Source organism: Phalaenopsis equestris, unplaced genomic scaffold (assembly GCF_001263595.1).
Source record: "Phalaenopsis equestris unplaced genomic scaffold, ASM126359v1 Scaffold000096, whole genome shotgun sequence".
Classification (NCBI taxonomy): domain Eukaryota; kingdom Viridiplantae; phylum Streptophyta; class Magnoliopsida; order Asparagales; family Orchidaceae; genus Phalaenopsis; species Phalaenopsis equestris.
The window spans coordinates 1,046,154-1,068,916 of record NW_018164538.1 but is presented as its reverse complement, the minus strand read 5'-3'; the positions used below and the strand labels follow the sequence as shown (position 1 = coordinate 1,068,916).

At 38.3% G+C, this 22,763-nt stretch overlaps 1 protein-coding gene across 2 annotated transcripts; it reads right to left on the bottom strand.

Moving 5' to 3' along the window:
• Positions 1-14,629, bottom strand: LOC110020433. 2 transcript variants are annotated; one of them, XM_020718532.1, is made up of 8 exons: positions 14,416-14,629; positions 14,183-14,258; positions 9,500-9,595; positions 3,783-4,299; positions 1,349-1,484; positions 877-1,137; positions 670-792; positions 1-60 (listed from the first exon to the last, which is right to left on the bottom strand). In XM_020718532.1, exons 1-6 carry the CDS (start codon positions 14,530-14,532, stop codon positions 949-951), a joined length of 1,131 nt encoding a protein of 376 aa, XP_020574191.1. In that variant the 5' UTR covers positions 14,533-14,629; the 3' UTR covers positions 1-60; positions 670-792; positions 877-948. The 2 variants fall into 2 exon arrangements, with proteins under 2 accessions (XP_020574191.1, XP_020574190.1); XM_020718531.1 differs by lacking the exon at positions 1-60 and having other exon boundaries at positions 590-792.
• Between the last annotated feature and the right edge of the window lie 8,134 nt (positions 14,630-22,763).

The following is a 22,763-nucleotide window of genomic DNA, read 5'->3' as shown; positions in this document are numbered from 1 at the left end:
ATCCTGAGTCTTCAATCATTGATTATTATGCCGCTACATTTAATTCTTCTATTTAAACACCTGCAAACAAAATTCTCTTATAATGTGGGACTAAATAAATCTGAAAATTTGATTTTATTTTTTTTCTTTTTTTTGGGCATTTTCATACATACCATCCAATTCTTATGTATTTACATATCTAACATATAAAGTTTTAACTTTTACCACCCAAATTTTTTCTATCACATAAAAAAAAATCATTATCTTCACTTATAAAAGGTTAAATATACCTTCTTATGCATATGGAGGTTGGCATGCAAGGCAAAATTAAAGGTGTTTGATCAGAGACATGGGAGTTGAGTTTGTAAATCATCTTTTTTTTTTTAAGTCCCCTCTAATCATGGGTTCAAGTCCCCCTCCGTGCAGTTTGCCGGTAGTGAAGGCGGTCCCTCGAATATTTAGTCACATGAGGGTGGCTAGGGGCTCGTATGATAGACTTCAGTCATTCTTTTTTGACACACACACACACACATATGATAAACGTATTTCTTATTTGAAATTAAATATTTGAGTGTACAACATGTAAATATTAAATTTTGGGTGTTAGATATGTAAATACATGAGAATTGTGCGCTATGCATGTAAATGCCCCAAATAAATAGATTAAAAAAAAGTGTGAAATCACTTCACCTTTCAATAAATTTCCCTAAATATTTCACCCAACCGCCGTACTCCGCATGGACTTAACAGGAAAAGCTGCAACAGCTGCTGAAGAAACAAGTTTTCTTCAGGTAGAACAGATGCAAACCCAATCTGCAAATTAAAAGGAAAAAAAAAACATTTTGAAGAGAAGAAATGGAAATAAGTAAAGAAGAATTGGACGATTAAGGAAAATACCTTAGCACTGGTTTTCTTCAAAATTTATTGTTGATTTTAATGAATCAATATCAGCTTAATAAAGCCCCCCAATTATAAGAGGTGTTTAACGGCAAGCAAGTAGGTGGCAACAAGAGTAAATGATGCAACACCGCTGCAAGCCATTCTTAATCCAATACCACGAAGCAGCAGGTTTCGATCTGCCGGAGACAAGCCGGCAACTCTCTCTATCCAATTCCCTGAAGCTTTCCATTTTAGGAACTTCCTTTCCATACTAATGTACTGCATATAATAAAATAAAAATTACCATTCTGAAATTAAATAATTAATAATAACTTAATAATAATTATAAATTGGATTTAACAATCATATTTTTAGTAGTTTTAAAAATTTTAAAAGAGATTGAAGTTTTGAAGTTAAATAATCTCCAACGGAATTCAAGATATTTACCGAGAATGAGAAATAATGATGATATGAAACAGGGTAGAGATACCTTGGGCTCCACGATGCACTGCAATCTAGTTTTAGCTGTGTCGAAAGGATGAGAGGCTGCAGCAGCCACCACTCCGGAAAATCCAGCGGCAAGGCTAGAAGCCAAAGGCGAAACAGGGCCAACCTCATTGATTGACCTGAACAATATAAAGAGAGGGCTTGATAAACAAATAGAAGAATCACTGCACAACAGCTAAACAATATCCAGACCTCATGAATTTAACATATAAAATTTGTAAAAAAATACACCTGGAAGTAACTATGGCCGACTTTGTATCTTACCATACAAGAGGTTATGAATTAAAAGGAGGGGTATAATGGATAGTTGGAGATGATTGTATGAATAAATAAATAAAATAAGGGGAAATGATGACAACGTGGAATGACAAAAATAACATGTATGTGTTGAGAATTGAACTTTAGTTAGGGTTCTATTGGTAAAAAGGGAATATTGAAGAAGCCTAGAGGTTTATCTGTGAGAGATTGTAATGTCTTATTTAAACCCATGTTATGAATGTACACATGAGGTTTTCCAAAAACTCTTTCTATATGGTATCAGAGTCCTCACCCTGAGAGTCGTCGTTCGGGCTGCTCGATCGTCAGGATTGGCGTGCATCGTTGCTGTTGCGGCTTGCCGATTTTCCTCTTCCTTCTACTTCATCATCGCGAAGCAGCCGCAATTTGAGCTAAATAGGATGGCAACGAATGGATCACGGTGTGAACTCGCGATACAAGCAATACTGCACGACGCGATACAATCACGATTAGAGCTAACTAGGAAGGCAACAACGAGATCGATGGATGCTTGTGATACAGGCACTATTGCACGATGCGGGAAGTAGACTACATGCTCGGGAAGGGCCAAACTAACGAGGTCTTGGTTGCTAGATTGTGGCACAATAATTTGAGCGGCTCAACGTAGGGCATGGTGAAGCACGTGTAAAACCAGAACAGTAGAGGATAGAACTTTAGTTCTACGTGCATAAGAGGACGACGAAAGCTAGGGAATAGTTAAATTGAGAATGTCAAGAGACATAAATAGTGCAGTAAGTAAAAGTTTGGAGCTTCTAACAAAGATCAATCCTAAATTTCTGAAGGTCTTGTTCGGGCTCATACACGAAACTCATGTCTTAATGGGAGTTGCTACCTCAGCAGATGCTCCAACACGGGTGAAGCTAGATCTCCCTCCAGTGGACCTGAAACTTGATGGATCGGCCACATATCTGACTTGGTCACATCAAATTGAAGTTGTTATAGTAAGGAAGAGACTAAAGGATATATGATGGGAGTCGAGCCAAGAGTAACAATGTTGAGAGGAGTGAAGGACCACTATGCCTTGCTTTAGACCTAGTTACTCAACTCGATGGTTTCATCAATTGTCTCATCAGTAGATGACATTCGAAAGATGAGCAACAACTAGGCGAAGCTAAAAAATATTTATGCTAGAGTTGAGAACCACATGAGGATGTTCCAGATTCAACATGAGATAAACGTAGTGGTTCAGGGTGATAGATCGATTCAAGGGTGCTCCATAGAGCTTGAGCGATCATGGGCAGATCTTGATCACTTCTCACCAATGTTGAGCTATGACGATCTAGAGTGCAAGGAAGGGGAGATCTTTGCACATATGAAAACTATGCATTTTCTGGCCCACCTGAAACCGACCTTTGATCAGAGGAGATTTGTCATCCTAGCTCAAGCGACAATCCCTTCATTGGATGAGGTCATTGTTGCAATGATAAAGGAGGAGAGTTGCATGAAGCTACACTTTGAATCAAGTGAAATTATGGATGCACGATCAGCTTTGACTACCTCGAGCTCAGGTTTGATAGGTGTCCAGGGGGAGAATAAAAAGCTACCGGGCAACTCTAATAGTTGTGATTTTTACCGATGAAAATCATGCGTGTCTGGAGTTGTTAAAGAGGAAACGGAAAGCAACATGAGATAGGATTGATGATGCTTCTAATCAATCGTCATCAAAATGGATGGTAGATTATGATGTATCTCGACATATGGTAGGTACTGCTGGAGACTTTTCTTCCAACTCTCCAAATAAATAAAAATATATAAGGGTACACATAAATAATACCTGATTTAGGATCAAACTTTACAAACATTCTTTGGGGGCCCATTTTCATTGCCACCCTTCAAACCCATTATTCCTTTTGTTGCCTGGCAGCTAGCAGTATCACACACAAAAAAAAAAAAAACACGCATATGGCTGTAATTATACAAATATACTTGCATCTTTTTTTTCAAATTATACCCGCAAATTGAACCTAGCACTTTAATGTATATTATGAATATGCATGATTTTTCAATCATGCCAGTGGAAAGTTGGCAATTACATATCATAAGTGAAAATTTCCATAAGCCCAAGCAAGTATCTTTCCATTAAAATGAGAGTATATCATGCAATAAGCTTTAATACAAACCTTGGTGGTGGTACCATATCAAGAGCCTTCCAGGTCAGCATGCCAATGTGTAAGAATTGCCATACAGCAAAGAAAAAGCCACCGTAAAAACAGTCCCTAGCAATTCCAGCCCGAAGCCCTCTCCACAAAGCACTCCAACCTTCCAAAGATACGATGTCTGAAGGTCCATTGACAAAGGATGCAAGAGGGGGTCTTCCAGAACCAGTCAACATCCACGGATATAGCTTCAATGCAGCATCCAAGTTTGAATGATTTGTTGGCAGGGATGATAGAAGACCAACAGTATGGCTCCATGCCTTCACATCAGAAGTATATCTTGGTAAGAATTTCGAAACAATTGAAGTCGAGTCAGGCCAAGACTTGATGGTCCTCAGAATGCTAGAGTTTGATGTAGAAGCTGCTTGTTTCCTGTGCTTAACGAGTTCAGATGGGGTGCGAACCACAGCCTCTATGGCACCAGCAGCTATGCCAGCCAGCATGGCCTCTGAGACATACACATAGGTATCTTCCCTTCCATCTACCAGTTTATAATCCATAATTCATGTCAATATGGTATTGCAATTTGAATCGAATGGCTTTTTTTGGCAGATTAAATAAACAATATCCTATATTTTATGTAAGAATAGCATTAACTACATAAAGAAGTTGTCAAAACTTATCATAAGAGTTTAACCAAAAGAAAATGAGGCAACAATTTTTGTCACAAAAGTAGATGTGAAAATGAAATTGATAATCTTATTCAAACTACATGGACACCACAACTCAAATTAAAGGAAATGTAGCTTAGAAAATACAAACATTTATAAGACTGCTTGCTTCATTGTTTGACCCATTTGAATTGCTCGCTTCATATGAAAATGAAATTGAAAGTTATAAAGAGAAGGTAACGATACGCATTATCAGTGACAGAGAAATGGAAAAAACAAAAAGAACAACATCGCCGGTCACATCCAAGTTGCCATTAAAAGAGTTAAAAATCAACATCCAAGATTTTGTCAATGGTGTAGCTTTTATGATCTGAAGTAGCATTAGTAACTTGTTTAGCCAACTAATTAACCAATAGTGAGTTGAAAACACACTAAGAGGAGCATGACACGCAAATGTTTTAATGAATCATTTGAATAATATGGTGGGTGAAGAAGCTTGCCAGAAGTATCCCATAATTTTGGTGAAAATGACCAAATCTTTTCATCTCATGCTCTGAGACATCTTTTCTCAATTGTCATCGTTGTTAGCAGTTCGTTTCCCAATTAGAACCATCTCCAAGCTCAATGCACTTGAAAAACTGATAGATACAAATTTTTCAGTGGAAAATTCCTAGAGAGAACTAGACCAACAAAGCTAGAGATAAAGAAAGAGTTATCTTTGTATTCCTTAAGTGGACTACTAGAAGAGAACTCAGTTAAACTCTTTACTGAAAAGACTAAAAGAACAAGAAGAGTACATCAAGTTCAATGTGGGAAAGAAAGGGGAGGTTCTAGTGCCAACAATTCTGAAACAGAATTGCATATAGATTTTTCATCGTTACCACTGATTCTCTATTTATAGGCAGAAAGAACCAATGCTAATACTATAATATAGGTTACACAAGATGGATCACAATGAGGGAGGTCAATTGATTCGTTATAGTTAGCTGCCAGTATGCACGACCTCAGAGGTTTGTCAAAATTAGCGTACAGCCAGGTATTCTATATCATCATAATGAGTTGTATTATATTATTTAGCCGCTCATATCGGTTGGTTACATTCATATATTAAGGCAGAAATATTATATTTTGTGCCAGTGATATCAATATACTGCCCACAAAAGTATAATAAGCTGCTTTGCATATAGCTACGCCCAACCCCTTTTAATTAATTAAACATTTAATGGTTAGAAAAAAATTTTGTGTATGGTATCTGATGCTCCTATTCGCTTTTGTTTTTATCTTTGTATATTTTAACTAAGAACGTTCTGTAAAAGAACTAAGAGATAAATAATAAGCTTCTATCAACACCATCCCAAATGTAGGAATGGTTATGCATATTCCATGTCACTAGTGATGGCTTTTTTGCTCCTCATGATAACTAAACTTCAACTGATACTTCTTTGTGCTTCTGTTCATACCTATGTATAATTCATCTAATAATATTATGAAAATTAGCTAATGTATGAGTATGGACTTCTACCAGTATCATCCCAAATCATAGTTAGAAGCATATTATGTGGTTTTTTAAGTTGATCGGAAGGCAACTCCACTTGGACAAGTACAGAGAAGACATAGACGAGTAATACGAGTGTTGTTAGTTAGACATTTGCTAAGACTTCCAAGTACTAACCGCGTGATTACTCCTTCCATGTAACACAAGTCCACATGCCAATTGTTGCAAATAAGTAATTATGTCTTAATGATTTTCCTAATTTAACTGAGATCATATCCAATGTGTTAGTTGTTGTTCATACGGCTTGTAATGGATAACTAGTTAGATGATTTTGGGTGATTGATTACAGCTTTTACAGGCTCACGAGCTAGGCTTATCAAGTCTTGAGCTCGAGCTTGAGCCAGAATCAAAGCTTGAGTGATTATCAAACTCGAGTTCAAGCTCAAGTTCTACTCGGTTCGCTAGCTTATCCAGTAGCTTGTAAATGGAATGATTGCAGCCGTGGGTTTAGCGAACGGGCGAGGGAACGGTTGTGATGTGCAAAGAAGTAGATAAAAGGTCAGTTTCGGCTGACCTCCCTTTACCATTTCATCCCCCACTAAAACCTAAAATCTCTCCGCAGCCTCGCCTCACGCTCTCGCCAAATGCCCTCTCTCGTAGTCTCACTTTATAGCTCACGCTCTCGCAGCTTGCCCTCTCTCAAGTCTCACCTCTAGGTACAATTGATCTACCATCTTGTCCGTCTCCGTCCTCTCTCACCTCAAACTCTTGCCCGACACCCTCTCGATATAATCTATAGCTTTTTTCTTCTTTATCTACCTATATCGCCTACTAGCAACTTGAGGTTCGCCATTGGGGTTGGAGTTTTGCCTAAAATTGAGATGGGTGTGGAAGCTTGGTTGAACAATCAAAGGAATAGAGTTTTGGGAAAACTGCGTTAGATTCCAGGAAGCATGTGGAGCTCTGCGTTGGAGACTCGAAGTCGTAGGCTTGGAGCTAGGGCCGGGGGAGGCTCCTCGAAGCCCTTGGGACACTCCATGATACTGGATTTAACCCAAACCACAAATAAAATGTGAATATTATTACTGAAAATTCATTAAGGTTACAAACAATGACTCAAACAAAGGAAATGACAACGTGAACATAACAGGACACCCTAGGTCAACTACGAAAGTGGGTGCGGGTGGAAGGGCAGCTTGGGCAGCTGGAAGCTGCGGTTTGGAAGGCTGCAGGAGCTGCAATTTGGGGGCAGCAGTATGATAACATGGAGAGGGATGTAGAGGCTGGCGGCTGGAAGCAGGGAAGATGATGTGGCAGCCTGCAGAGGTGCAGGGAGGAGAGTGAGGTGGGCTTGCAGGCCAAGAAGCAGCCGAAGATTGTTGGGCAGAGGGCAGGGGTGGCAGCGATCTGCTGTAGGGCTGGTAGCCTGACTGACAGCAGCAGAAAGGGGGGGTTGGAAGGACAAATAAATATCTCAACGAGGTCGAGCTACAGTCGGAGCACCACCCCGACTCGTGGAGACAATTACCACCTTGGACGAGGGACAGTCGGATCACCTCCTCGCTGTCAGATACAACCCTCGAATGGAAAAACAGGACGCCAACTGCCATCCAAAGAGAATGTTGAATTCTTAAGTAACAAAATCCTCCTTTTCTAAGCAAAAACAATAAGAGGGATTAGGAGTTATGATAAGCACTACTTTCAATTAGAAAATAGAATAAAAAAGAATTAATATAATAGAAAATGATTTATAATACGGGATTTCATGGAAAAGGAAAGATATTATGAGGAAAAAGGAGAGAAAATTGAGGGAAAGAGGAGGAAGAAAAGGAAAGGGGGGTTAGCAACCCTTCCCGCTTGAGGACCGGCCCGCCCGGCCTAGACCGAACCATAGGTCGGTCCTCCCCAAAGCCCCGCGTTAGTCTCCTGGGGTTGGGGGAGTTTCGACCTCATTCATCGAAGCTTTTTGGTTCTCATCGATCGTTGTTGGATCCCACTGGCAACTGCACTGGCTACCAAAATTATTTTTCCCACTTGCGAGCATACTTCCCTATCGATCCGCTCTGGTTTGGCATAATCTGAGCCATAGGTACACCACCACGTAGATATTCCTGAGCCAAATGTCAAACAAGTAAAAATCTCAAATGTTTCTCATTTATGATAAGTTGGGCCTCAGTGTTCTGGATTGAGTGGTTCAGGATAGGAAAGAAAATTTTTTAGTTGAAGGGTAAGGCGAACACTAGGAAACCCTAAGATAGAACTAGGTTTAGGTAGCTATGATACCGGATTTAACCCAAACCTCAAATAAAATGTGAATATTATTGCTGAAAATTCATTAAGGTTACAAACAACGACTCAAACAAAAGGGAAATGATAAAATGAACATAACAGGACACCCTAGGGAGCCTACAAAGGTAGGTGGTAGCGGTTTCACAGCAAAGGGTGCAGGTTGGAGGGCAACAGGGAGGGAAGAAGGTTTGTGGTTGGAATGTCAGTAGCAAATGCGGTTTGGGAGGTTGCAGAAGCTGCAGATTGGGGACAACAGTAGGATATCAGCGAGAGGGATGTGGAAGTTGGCAGCATGAAGGGCTGGAATGACAAATAAATATCTCGACGGGGTCAAACTACAGTCGGAGCACCACCCGAATCCGTGGAGACGATCACTATCTCGGACGAGGGACAGTTGGAGCACTTCCTCGCTGTCAGATACAACCCTTGAAAGGAAAACAGGACGTTGCTGGCTGCCCAAATAGAATACTGAATTCTCTGCCCTAGGGTGACTACAAAGCTGAATTCTCTGCCCTAAACCCTAAACCCTAAATTCTCTGCCCATGCATTGCAACAACGAGAGAATAATGAAAAAGCCAACTTTTTAAAATTGAATTAAGGGTAAAAAGCACTACCTCAAGAATTTTTGGCATGTCAATGGTAAAGATAACTTTGAAATCACATCAGTCAGGATTAGAAACCCGTATTCACATATTTTCACCTCGACTAGATTCTGTAACCCAGTTCTACACACTCCAGAACACTTCACATGAGGCAAACTCCAAGGTCCAGGATAAAGGACAGCCAAGTAAAAAGGTAGCAAAGTCCTAAAGAGTTGAAGCTCAAATTAACTAGAAACCAATTTATTAACATTATAAACTTGGCCAGCACTATTACTTTCTTTCTGTCCCAGTTTAAGAGGCAAGTAGCAGCCATATCACTTAAGTATCAACCTCAAAAATGATTGTATGTACATATTCTACACAGTTGGAAAGCAAACGGCTTTTCTCCTGATATGCTGCAATAAATAATCAAGCATTGTTAAAATAAAAAAGGACTTGCTCATTGAGTATCATGTTTGTACAACGAACAATTAGATGAAATAATCTACTTTCAGTATTTCCTACCAAAATTAAAATGCTAATTTTTTTTACCATTATATGAAAAATTTTGCAGCATACCATTTAAGCATAGGATTGTTTTAACTATAGCATAGATTCAATACAGGTAACATAGGAACATAAAGAAAGAGGAGTTGACAATATTTTTTCTATGTGGCATCTGAAAAAGAATCGAGCTAATTCTACCTGTATAGAAAGCAGATAATATTTCAAAAACTCCAAAACGAGCTCCCATTCCTGAAACCATAGCCATCGTTGACCAGCCCAGACCATTATAGAGGCCTAACAAGTGATGAAATAATATATTGGTTAGATGACATGAATGAGATGTATGGAAATTTCATACCCTTCCAACAGTGGGGGATGATAGAACAGTACGATAGTAATATAAAGATGACCAGTCAGAACATGGCATGAACCCAGTGAAAAATAGAATGCAAAAATTCAGACTACATAGATATGAGCACTTAGTAATATTCAAGTATATGGAAACTGGAAAACTCGCAGCTAGAACTGTAAATGAAACAATGCACTCAATAAACAAATTTTACTTGGATCAATTAATTCTCGATCAAGTGTTTTCAGAATAGTACATAAACAACCTTGAATATTTTTAAGAGCTTGAAGGTTAAACAAACCAAACTTAAATAAGGTCTAACTAATTTATTTATGTTCATAAACAAATTTATTTATTATTCAATGAGTAACTTGTTAAATGCTCTATTATAAGCTACATGAAAGCTCATAGTATATATGACATATTATTAAATTAAATTTGATCAACTACAATTTATTTAAGTATATATTTATAGTAATGAATTATACTTTAATATCAATACAACATCAACAACAATAAAGCCTTAATCCCACTACGTGGGGTCGGCTACATGAATCTTTTTTATCCATTGTATCCTATTTAGTGTCATATTTTCATTTAGTTCTAGTAAATTAAGAACATTTTTTATACAATAAGCCCAAGTCTTCCTAGGTCTACCTCTACCTTTCTTAACACAAGTCGAATCTAAAACATATGCTCTCCTAATCGGATCATCTGACGGTCGACGTTTAATGTAACCAAACCATCTAAGATGACTTTCTCTAATTTTGTCTGTCACAGGAGCTACACCAACCCTATCACGGATATATTCATTTCGCATTTTGTCTCTAAGTGTAAAGTCACTCATCCACCTAATCATTCTCATCTCGGCAACACTTAACTTATTATTATGCTTCTCTTCTAAAGGCCAACATTCAACGCCATAAAGCATTGCAATTCTCACCACCTTCTTATAAAATTTTCCTTTCAGTCTAAGCGGTACTTTTCTATCACACAAAAGGCCCAAAGCATTCCTCCACTTCAACCAACCAACTTGAATTCTACTATTAACATCCCCATTTATATCACCATCGCTTTGAACAATAGATCCAAGATATCTAAATCGTTCACACCTTTTAATAATTTGATCACCCAAAGTCACACTTATGTCACTAGAGCTACTTCCATGTATTCAGTTTTAGTTCTACTTAAATGAAGGTCTGTAGACTCCAATGTAGACCTCCATAATTCAAGTTTTTCCTGAGCTTTTTCCCTCGTTTTATCCACAAACAGGATATCACCAGCAAAAAGCATACACCAAGGTACATCCTCCTGTAGATGTCCAGTAAGACCATCCATAACTAAAGCAAAAAGATATGGGCTTAAAGTCGATCCCTGATGTAAACCAACAGAAATAGGAAAATATTTTGTCAATCCTCCTTCAGTTTGAACACAAGTAACAACTCTAGTATACATATCTTTAATGACTTGAATATAAGTCATATCAACACATTTCTTCTCAAGAACTCTCCAAAGGATATCTCTTGGGACCTTATCGTAAGGTTTTTCAAAATAAATAAAAATCAAATGTAGATTATCCTTATTATCTCTGAACTTCCCCATCAAACCTCTCAATAAATGTATAGCTTTCATAGTAGACCTGCTCGGCATAAATTCAATTTGATTATGAAAAATATTTGTAATGCTTCTTAACCTATGTTCAATTATCCTCTCCCATAATTTTAAAGTATGACACATCAACTTAATTCCTCTATAATTTGCGCACTCTTGTGCGTCCCCTTTATTCTTAAAAATGGGGACCAAAATACTCTTCCTCCACTCCTCATGCATCTTTTTAGTTTTTAAAATATTATTAAATAGTTTAGTAAGTCAAGAAACTCTCAAATCTCCTAAATATTTCCACACTTCAATTGGGATATCATCAGGTCCTACAGACTTTCCACTCTGTGTTCTTTAAAGCTTCCTCAACTTCCTTTTTACCAATGTGACGGTAAAAATGAAACGTTTTATTATCATTCACGATAATAAGATCCCTAAGATCGATCGTATTTTCAGAAATTTCATTAAAAAGTTTATCAAAATAACTCACCCACCTATGTTGAATATCTTTTTCTAAAAAAAATACTTTTTTATTTTCATCTTTAATATTTTCATCTTTAATTAAATCTTTACTTCGCTTTTTTCTTTGTTTGGCTAGTTTATACCTCTCTTTGTTTGGCAAATCTTTACTTTTCTTCTCTCTTTGTTTGGCTAGTTTATACATATTTTTTTCACCCTCCTTAATATCTAATTAAAAGCAAAAATCATTAAAAGCAAAATTTTTAGCGTCACAAATTGTTCTTTTAGACTCCCTGCGGATCATTTGATATTTTTTCAATTCTCTAAGCTTTTACATTTAAACCAATTTTTATAACATAACTTCTTATATTTTATCTTTTCTTGCACATTATTATTCCACCTCCAACTATTTTTATTTATAAAAATTTTTTCTTTTAATTCTCCAAGCACAACATTTGCTACTTGTTTAATAGTGTATGTTATTTTATCCCAAATAGCATTTGATTCTTCACAAACATCCCAAATTTTGAAATTTTGAATTTTACTCATAAAAATAGTTTTATTTGTGTCTTTTAGGTTTTCCCATCTTTCCCATCTAATTATACGATGAATCTAATTATACGATGATGAGTCCTAGTATTCTAACAACTCTTCATCTTAAAATCTAGAACTAATAAACGATATTGGGTACTTAAATTCTCACTTAGAATAACCTTACAATCTTTACAATCTCGATGATCTCTTCTTCTCATAAAAAAATAATCAATGTGTTTTATTAGATTCACTATTATAAGTAATAAGATGCTCATCTCTTTTCTTGAATAAAGTATTAGTAATAACAAAACATACGCTGAAGCAAAATCTAAAATAGTTCTACCTTCTTCATTAGTTACTTCAAAACCGTAGCCACCATGAGTATATTTGAAGTCTTCTATCACTTTACCTACATGTCTATTTAAATCTCCTCCAATAAAATGTTTTTCTTCAAGATGTATCATTTGTATTAAGTCTTCTAAGTCATTCCAAAATTTATCTTTAGACCATGTATTTAAACCTACTTGAGGAGCATAAGCACTTATAATATTAAAAATCTTAGTATCAATGATAATCTTAAGGGTTATAACTCTATTAATTTTTATAACATTATCTTTCAAACTTTTATCAATAATTATACCTACACAATTTCTAGTGCGACTCTTACCAGAATACCAAAATTTTAAAACCTAAATTATCAATCTCCTTAGTCTTTTCTCCAACCCATTTAGTTTTTTGAATACATAAGATATTAATTTTCCTATGAATCATAATATCAATTAATTTCATTAATTTACTATTGAAAGTACTTATATTCCAATATCTTGTCCTAATAATAGTTTCATTAGTTTTATGGACTAACTTCTTTACTTGCGTTCGTCTGTAATGTGGGAACCCTTGGTTATTTGACATTACACACGGGCGTCGATGTAGCGGCCCTTGCACACTTTTCACTATATTCAGGCTCTACAGCACGTCGCTTCTAGGGGACGCCCTAACACATATTACACAATGATCAAAAGGATTCATGTCATGATTCCTTTCAACAAGTTTCACGCTAGCTGTCGACTATCTAACGCAACTCTCTACTTTTCACATCCAGACTTGGGACCAGCAATGGCAGTGTTATACTTTAATATCAATAAAGATATTAATTTAATGCATTTTATTTATTTTTTATTGCAATGAACTAATTTGTTAGTATTTATTTATATTATATGATTGCATAAAGTCTTATTATAATTTATTTATTATCATATTTAATTGATGTAAACTAGTTAAATATTAATTCAATATTTTGTTATTACTTGTTAGGATTTATAAAATTATTTGTTAATGATTCTATAAGAAAAGTAAAATACTTGTTAGAATTTTTAAATTATTCATTGACTAAGTGCTCGATCAATTAAGATAAATAAGTCGAGTATAGCTATTAAAAAATTTAAACAAGCCAAACATAAAAATGCATGTGAAAGCTCACCTCAAGCTTGAGCTGAACATAAAACTATCAAGCTTGAAATGGTTCAACCGAATGTCTATGTATAAATTATCCTTTAACATTCAAGTGCAAAATTTTCCAAACAAAAATACGGATAACATTCATTTGAAAGGATAAGCAGTAACAAGGTACAGCAGCCGAAATTGTGGAATGAAATAAATGAGAATATAACATTCACTAGAAATCTTAATATCAGTATGAATTCCCACAGCAAGACCAGTCTAACGGAACTACAGTCATCAAATCCCCATTCCACTGCTTCATATTGTCTACACTAGAGCATAGATTTTAAAAAATACACTGCATCATTGTTAATTGATTCGAAACCCTCAGTCAAAACAAGCGAATAACAAAATACACCTAAGTGCCTCAAATCAAAATTCAGCAGTAAAAAAGTAGCAGCAAAGAATTAAACTCGCGATCGTGAATTGAAATGGCATACCAGCAATCCCAGAAACCGATCTCGCTCTGTCAAGCACCTGAGAAATACTCAGTTTTTGCTTCGGCCCTGCACCCACCTGTTAGTGTGCGAAACCAAGCAAAAACTTCATTGAGAAAATACATTAAAAATTCAAACTAAGCGGCGCCAGTCGCTGAATGACTGCGGTAATTACGCTCGGAGTAATGGTGATAACGAATACAGTGCTCATATGGCGAGAGAGAGAAAGAGAGTACCTGGAGTAGGGTTTTGAGCGTGTCGAGCGGATGGGTGAGGGAAGAGGAGAGAACGAAAGCAACAGAGGCGGCGGCTGCGTGGCCTGCAACGAAGTTGCCTTCAAAGGGACTTCCCATTGCCCGTGCGATCGAAGCAGTGACGGATCGGGAGGGAGAGCTTTTACAAAGGTTGATTCTGGGAGAAATTATTCCTTAGGGTGTCCGAGATCCTGATTTAAAAAAAAAAAAAAAAAAAAAAAAAAAAGGTGGGCCACCGAAAAAAATACTCATCAGGATCACCTGATGTACGATCAGGATCAGACACCGCGTGCATCTTACATGCGGTGCCCGTCCGTATGGAATAAGTTTTCTGATTCTGGGGGCAGTATTTAATAATGTGCATTTACATATATACCACTCAATCTCTATATTTACATATGTTGCTCCTAACCTTTACTTTTTACATTTATACCAATCAAGTATTTCATACCTCGTCAAAATGCTATTATTTTAACTTTTAAGAGATAAAATACAACTTTTTTATGATATACATGTATGTAGAAGTGAAAGATAGGGGTTAGATATGTAGATACATAAGAATTTAGTGGTATATATGTAAATGGTGGTATTTTTTGTGATGAAAGATTTGAGTGATATAAATGTAAAATGTCAAATATGTGTGTTAAATATATAAATGCATAAGAATTTGGTGGTATACATGTAAATTTCCTAAAAAATATTTATGATTAACTTCGGCGTATTTTGAAATGTTTACGGCTATAGAGTGATTATTTAGCATATTAATATTGTTCGAGACTCCAACACATACTCAAATGATTGAAGAGAATCGGGAGGAATTAGAGGAAAAAATTAGAGGGACTAACTCAGTTGAAATAATCAACTATTAATGGTGACTCTTTTCCTAAATTAAGGAAAACAGAGTTACAGAGTAAATCGTTGCAAGTGTACAATAATATTTCATTGATCATAATCATAATCATACTGTAAAGAATATAGATTTGGCTGATAGCATGATGCAAAGCCGGTAGTTGGTTGTTATGGAGGCAGCAGTCTGCTTTGAATATTATAGATGGTTGTGGAGGTAGTTTGTCGTATAAGTCATAGTTGAAAGTCACAACAGTATTTAGTCATGTGAGTCGCACATAGTTTCTTCAAGGTGTTGGTTAGCCATAAACGACATAATAGGAATTTTTTGGAGTTGTGAGCCATGTAGGTTGTATTGATGCGTTGTGATTATGCATGTAAGCTGCAAGGGCAGGAGTCGGAAACAATACTAGTTCTGAGTCAAGTAGGCCTTAGTTGAACACGTAGACTATAGTGGTGAGTTATGACAACAATTGTAGGTCGCAAAAAAAATACAACGACATTGATGTACGCGATAATGCAGCAATCGGTTGTCCAGGGTACAAGACGGGATATAGTATATGAAGTCCAAGGTCCAAAAAGACGCAAACAAGTGACACTGCCAACTAAGGAACTAGGTCACTAAAAATGTAAGCAAAACCCCTATGAAGGAGAGAGTGCACTACTCCTAGGAGCTCTGCAAAGTTGTGTATATGCTATGACCTGCATGATAGGCAAACACAACTCTGTAGACGAGAAGAGAGTAAATCTTTCCCAAAGGAACTGTTATTCTTGTGAATAAACTCAAATTCACAAAAGGTAAGCAGAACTCCTGTGGTGAAGAGAAAGTTTCATCCCTAGCGGATTCACCGCTCAATTTTTTTTTCTTTTCTCTTTTTTTTAAAGGAGTCGTTAGTTTGTCCATCATCGTTTACTTCTCTTTTCCTAATAAGTCTATATTTAGGATTATGTAAATGATTAGAAGAAGAGAAGAACAAGAAAAGACGAACATACGATAAAACAATAAACAAGAGAAAGAAAATGTGGAGTGTCTTCGTGCAATAAACCTTACAAGGATGTGTCAAGTATGTCCGCCCAAACAAGATCGGATGAAAGCATCTTGGACCAAAATTTGCAAAAGAATACCTATGAAGACTGCCCACAACCAAAGATTCGGGAGTGTTTGAATGTTCTTGGGTCTACAGTGCTCCCAAAGGGACATATCCTACTTGGTTAATTACAACTTGGCGATGCCCAATAATACTCTTGATCCAAATGAGTTTTGTTTGCATTAGTAGTAACAATTAGCACTAAGCTATTAAAGGATGGTTATTTCACATGGGAATGCTCTGAAGTTTTCAAAGCTCTCATTAAGCCACGGGGTAGAGAGGAAGTCTCTCATGTTCCCACATGGGAAACTGACTCATTGACATACAGAACCTGTGAAATAACTGAATCACCATGATGGAGAATTATAATACGTCAAAGCACATTCAGGTCATAAGAGCAGAGGATCAATCATTGTATCCCAAACAGGCAGTAGCTCATTGAAATCAGGTCTGCAAGATGATATTAAGGCAAAAGAAACAATAGGGCTCAATAAGGACAATCAAAGGAGGAAGGAGCAATCTCTTACATGTAGAGATAGCCAGGTCGGGGAACCATGGACCCGCCATCCCAAGCCACTGAGACCCTAAGTCTACCTGGTCATGAAAGTAGTCAACTCTACATGTCCAAAGATCACCGATCAGCAATCTATGAATTGCATCATCCACAGGGACCTCAGTAGCCCTAAGGTCAAAGGAACGAAACTCAATCATGTGACTATCAGATGGAGCTCCAAGAGGTTTGACTTATAATTGTCACTGTGATGAGAATGCCGCTGGGAAAGAAGAGAAAGGGAGGTTTAGTTACAATGTTTGCACATTCCCAACAAAAAAGACTTACACCCTGTCTGGTCCAGAGAGTCTTTTAACGACCTAAGCTCACTAGACAACCACCTAAGTAGAAATTTAGGTTAGGTCGGTTGAGTTGGAGAAGCACAGTGGCTTCACCCATGCAGATGATTTAGTTATCTATAGTGGTCCTTAGATATTATGGAGGTCATATTATATGACTTGAGTGAATGTCATGGTATGATTGGTATCCAACCCGTTTTAAAACTGGCTTGAATGTCATGCAAAAAAATAAAAACAAGTTTTTTAAAGTCCTGAATCTTTTAATCTCACATTTTAAATAATCTTGAATTTTTTATTAGAATTTTCGTAGAAAAATTTACAATGTTAATGTCCTAAAGAGCCTAAATTGCAATTTTTGTGGCATCCCAGATCAACCATAAATAAACAAAAGAAGACAAGCCAAGCATACAAACATGCTAAAAAAAAGCAAGAAAGTAAGTCAAATAAGAAATAATAAAATGTTGGTGTTGTTAGGTCGACAACATGCCTCGGAAAAGAAAAGGTGGCCAAGTTATGCATAAGTACACACTTAAATCTAATTCTATACATAAATGAAATTTATAATTAAGGTACCAGACACGAACAAATAGTTCTTGGTCCCCATAACATGATTTTGTCCGTCTCGCTTCTCGGAACCCGTGCCAATATCTTATTTTTAATACATATTCTTCCTAGGACTCTAAAACTTACATCAAGAAAAATAAGAAAAAGGATCCGACCTAGACAAAATTAATGCCAGCAGGAAAGCCAAACAAGCATGCAACTTGTATGGGTTATGCCTGGTGGGAGAGCTAAGCAACGTTTGTAGAAAATAGTTAAGAACAATCATTAATTTGCTCCCCCCCCCCTTTTATTCGACCAGTGTGTGTGTGTATGCATATATATGGCATGACCCCCTATAGAACACCACTCTAATATACTACCATGCATATCAAAACAAACATGCACAAGCACACTAAAGTACAAAAAGTTACACATGGTTGGAGAAAATAAGCCGACAAAGAACAATAATCAGAGTCATCAAAAATACTACATAACAACCTAGTCCTAGCCTAGCATACCATCTAATGAGGTGTCATAACCAACATTTAAGTGATCAAGATAAGTCTTAGGTATGTATAACTTTGACGGGTTCGCCACACCGACCCCATACCAAAGATCCAAGAGATTTAAAGGGTGTCGCCCATAATGAATTTTGAAAAGTGTTGGTCTGACATATGGCCTAGTTTGTTACATGCATAATTTTAAAATTATGGTGAATGTAATAAGTAGAGAATTATATTTTTTTTTGTTTTAAAAAAAGGGTTGTTAAATATGGACCTGTAACATACAAGGTGACACGAGTTAGATCCCTTGAATCTTTATCACAATCATACCCGTGTTAATCTCAATGCTTTAACTTACATTACTCGTTGGGATCGACCCAACAACTAATGTTCGTTAAGACATCACAACCAATACGGGTCATTCACCTATCGAGTTCGGCTTGCTATACACACACACATGCAAATGCAAATGTGATCAATCATACATAAAAGTAGTGAGTGTGAGTGTCGTGGAAGCAATAACTCAAAAAAATGGGTGTGTCATGGAGGCAGTGACCCAAAAATGTGGGTGTGACGTAAAGGCAGCGGCCCAAAGAATGGTTGCGTCATGGTGGCAACAACCCAAAAGGGTGGGTGTGTCTTAAAGGTAGTGGCTCGAAGGATGCGTGTGTCGTAAAGGTAGCGGCTCGAAGGATGTGTGTCGTGGAGTCAGTGACCAGGATGGGTAGGTGTGTCGAGGAGGCAGTGACCTGAAAAGAGTAGGCTTGTCGTGGAGGAAGTGGCCCAAAAGATGGTTGTGATGTGAAGGTTGTGACGTGAAGGCAAGAGGAGAAAGATGGGTGTGTCATGGAAGCAGTGACCGAAAAAGGCGGGCATGCCGTGAAGGTAGTGGCCCGAAAGATGGGTGTGTTGTGGAGACAATGACCTGAAAAGAGTGGATGTGTGGTGGAGACAGCGACCTGAAGGATAGGTGTATCATTGAGGCAATGACCCGGAAGGGTAAGAGTGTCTCGGGGGCAGCGACCCGGAAGATGGGTGTGTTGTAGAGACAGTGACCTGAAAGACTGAGTGTGCACGGGGTGCACTGACCCAAAAGTTTAATCTTGTCGTGGAGGCAACGAACCAAAGGATGAGTGTGTCACAGAGGCAATGACCTGAAAGGGTGGGCATGCCATGGAGACAAAGACTGAAGGTCGCGACACAAAGGATGGGTATGTTGTCAAGGAAGTGGCCCTAAAAGGGGTGGGCATGTCGTGAAGGTAGCAGTCAGAAAAAAGAGTGTGGCATGAAAGTAGTAACCTAAAAGGGGCGGGCATGTAGTGAAGGTAGCGGACCAAAGAATGGGTCTGTCGTGAAAGCAGTGACCCGATAGATGTGCCTACGATGGTCCAGAGCAGTGTCGTAGGAAGGTAGGGATGTAATTCCTGTTGGAGAGAATTACACAACGAACTAACTCGGTGACGAGTCGCCTGTTCACATGATGTGTGAATGTGAGAGATAAGTGTGATAAAACACGAATCTGAGTGCAAACAAACTCAATCATGCGAGAGATGAACATGTGAAATGTCATGCAAGACAAACATGCAGAAGTGCTCGAGTGTAATTGTGAATCACTTGTGACGTGGTGCTAAATGACAAGAAAATGTCACGAAGAAAATGCAAAGTAATGTGTCATTGGGATGCACAAGTACTCTTTGCAAACATATAAGGCATATGTCTAAGGACGCACGATAAGGGTGCAAGTGAAATCGGTTGTTCAATCTGCTGAGTCGACCAAGGTGGTCAACCAAGGGCAATGCAGCCAACGGGCTCAGTCAAATTAAGGTGACTGAATTGACCAAAGTGATTGGTCGACCAGGCTGGGGCAGCCGGTCATACCAAAGTGAAAGGTTGATCGTGTCGGGGTGGCTGATCAAGGCAATGTTCTATGTCGACCAGGTTGGGGTAGTCAGTCGATGCAATGTGTTATGCTGACCAGGCCAGGAGGGCTGATCGAGGCAATGTGTTACGTCACATGCAAAGTTCAGGATGTAATACAAAATTAACATGATGCAAGTGATCAAGATTAATGAGGAGCCATACTCGTGCCAACATCCTCACTTAGGTACCTAGGGTGCAACACATGGATGTGTGACAAAGTCGCCTTCTGCTTTGGCGAGGCTTGTGGGGAGCTTCAACTTCAAATTTGCAAAAGGAAAATATCCACAACGTTATGGGATGAGATAGCTACAAAGCTTTTCCCATTCCACCACTCATGATTTTGTAAAGTGAGCTAGTTACAAAGTTCTTCTCATTTCACAAATTCTAAGTATTTTAACACCTCCAAGGAGGCAATGGGAAATTTGGTATTCTGACCAGCTTAAGTTAGGGCTAAGACTTATCATAGAAGAATCAAGGTTAGGGCTAATACTTATGATGGAAGAATCACTCAGCTTCGCAAGGGATTGGTCACAAATGTGATTCCTAACCTAGGGCTTCCTATAGGATATAAAAAGCCAATCAATAGGCGTGTGGTTGAGCTGACTAGTGTTGGCCGACAAACTTGCCTAGTGTGGGCGATCGAACTCACAATGACACCATAAATTTGGTCAATCCAAAGACGTATGGCCATGTCAATCGGTATTGCTCGGCCAATCGCGTCATCCGGTGATGGGCAATTGATTACGCCTGACGATACCGGGTGTCTAACCTGCCTCGTGTGGGCGACGTAAACTCACAATACCTAGAAAAAACTACTCTTATGGCTAGCTAAGAAAGAAAACGTGAGGCATTTTTAGATAATCTCACCAACGTGGGGTTTAATTCGTGTTTCTTTACGCAGGATGAAGCTCTCCTAGTGGTAGGAGAGATAACGATGTTCTGCGGAGTTCCGAGCCCCGAAGAAGTTCCGACAAAGTTCTAAAGATCCTTCTCCTAGCTAAGATGAAACTCTCCTTTAGTGTATGAGAGTAAGCACCTTGCTCCCTTGCTAGCTAAGCTCTTTCTCACAAAACTCTCCTCACACACTCAAATTAAAAGATGGAAGAAGAGGAAGAAAATGAAGGAAGAAGGAAAAGAGGAGCATCAACATCTTAGCTCTCTCATGAGGAAGATGAAATGCCTTCCTAAAATCTCTTTGCTCCAAGCTCTATAATCAAAGAAGATAAAGCTTCTTGAGGAAGAAGATGGTGTTCTCCTACTAGCACTCTCAAGCCCTCCAATTGCTCTCCAAGAAAGCTTTCCCTCAGCCCAAAACTGAAATGAAGTGGAGTGTCGGCACTATTTTTGGTGTGAGGTTTGCCCGTAAGAAGCTGTCGGTCATCGGAATTGAAATCCCGTTGCCCGCTTCGGAAGGACGTTTTTTTTTAGCTTCCAAAAGGGTATGATGATCCCCTTTTTGCACGCCCAAGGCAAACCCCCTCATAGCACAAGGAAATCCAGCTTTTGGGCTATCTAAGGGGGTGCACCGGGGTCAAAAGGGCAAAATTCATGTCAAAACTCAGGTTATGGAAGCAGATTGGCGCATAGGCATCTAGTTTAGCGCCATGGTGCCACCCAGGTAGTGCCAACTTTCCAATAGCTCAGGAAAATAAACATGTTTTAGCAGTTTTGGGCGCTTAGGCACCAAGGATAGGCGCCAAACTTCTAGGAGCTCGGTTTTGAACATTCGAGAAGGCATTTTGGGTGCTTAAGAGCCCGAGTCTGGCATTTAGGCACCGATCTAGCCAAGAAAACCCTAATTTACACTAGGAGAGCCCGATAAAGGATTTTCTCGATCTGAAAGTCATGGAAGACCCCATATGAGTGAATTATGATCCTCTAACCTTAAAAATGAGTATTTGGCTTGTCCAATGATAGGAGAATTTTTCGCCAACGGGCGCTCCGGAATACAGCACAGGTAAGGCGTTCCAAACTCTAATCTTCCCGTAGCGCGCATAAAAGGGCTTTGTTACTTCCCTTGACCCCGAGGAGGCTCCAAATGGATACAGAGGGACCTCTAAACATTAGAATGGACATCAAACATGTCCAATCTCATGGGTGAGTTTGTCCAATTGCGAGTTCTCCTGACTATGATCAAATCATCACAAATCTTGGTTTCGTGCCCTAAATACTTACGAGAGCTTACGGACTTGAGCTACGAGATGCTATGAATAAGCAGTGGGTCATCCCGAGTCAGTCGAACGAACGCCCTACGCATATAACATTAAAAATTGTGTCAACATACTGCATTGGGTTGGCCTCTAGCTCTTGTTTAAAAGGGTTGCACCTAGTCAAGTGGGCAAATTGGTTTTCTCTAGTGACCCCTTTATTCTTCAGCTAGTTAGTCCTTTTTAGTTGCACTTCTTTATCTCCTCGTTCGTTGTATCTTCTTGAGATTTGTGCTAACCTATTTTTGTTGTACACATAAGAATTGTGTACTAAGCATGTAACATTTTCTTAAATATTAAGTGGTTATTAATTTTTTTTAAATATATATTTTAAATTTCCGTTGAATTTGAATTTGTCTGCGAGTGACACTCAA

Coding starts and splice junctions, on each gene's coding strand:
- LOC110020433 (XM_020718532.1), bottom strand. CDS start 14,532: ATGGGAAGTCCCTTTGAAGGCAACTTCGTTGCAGGCCACGCAGCCGCC. Junction 14,259..14,415: donor CGCTCAAAACCCTACTCCAG/GTACTCTCTTTC, acceptor GCACACTAACAG/GTGGGTGCAGGGCCGAAGCA. Junction 9,596..14,182: donor ATCGGTTTCTGGGATTGCTG/GTATGCCATTTC, acceptor ATCACTTGTTAG/GCCTCTATAATGGTCTGGGC.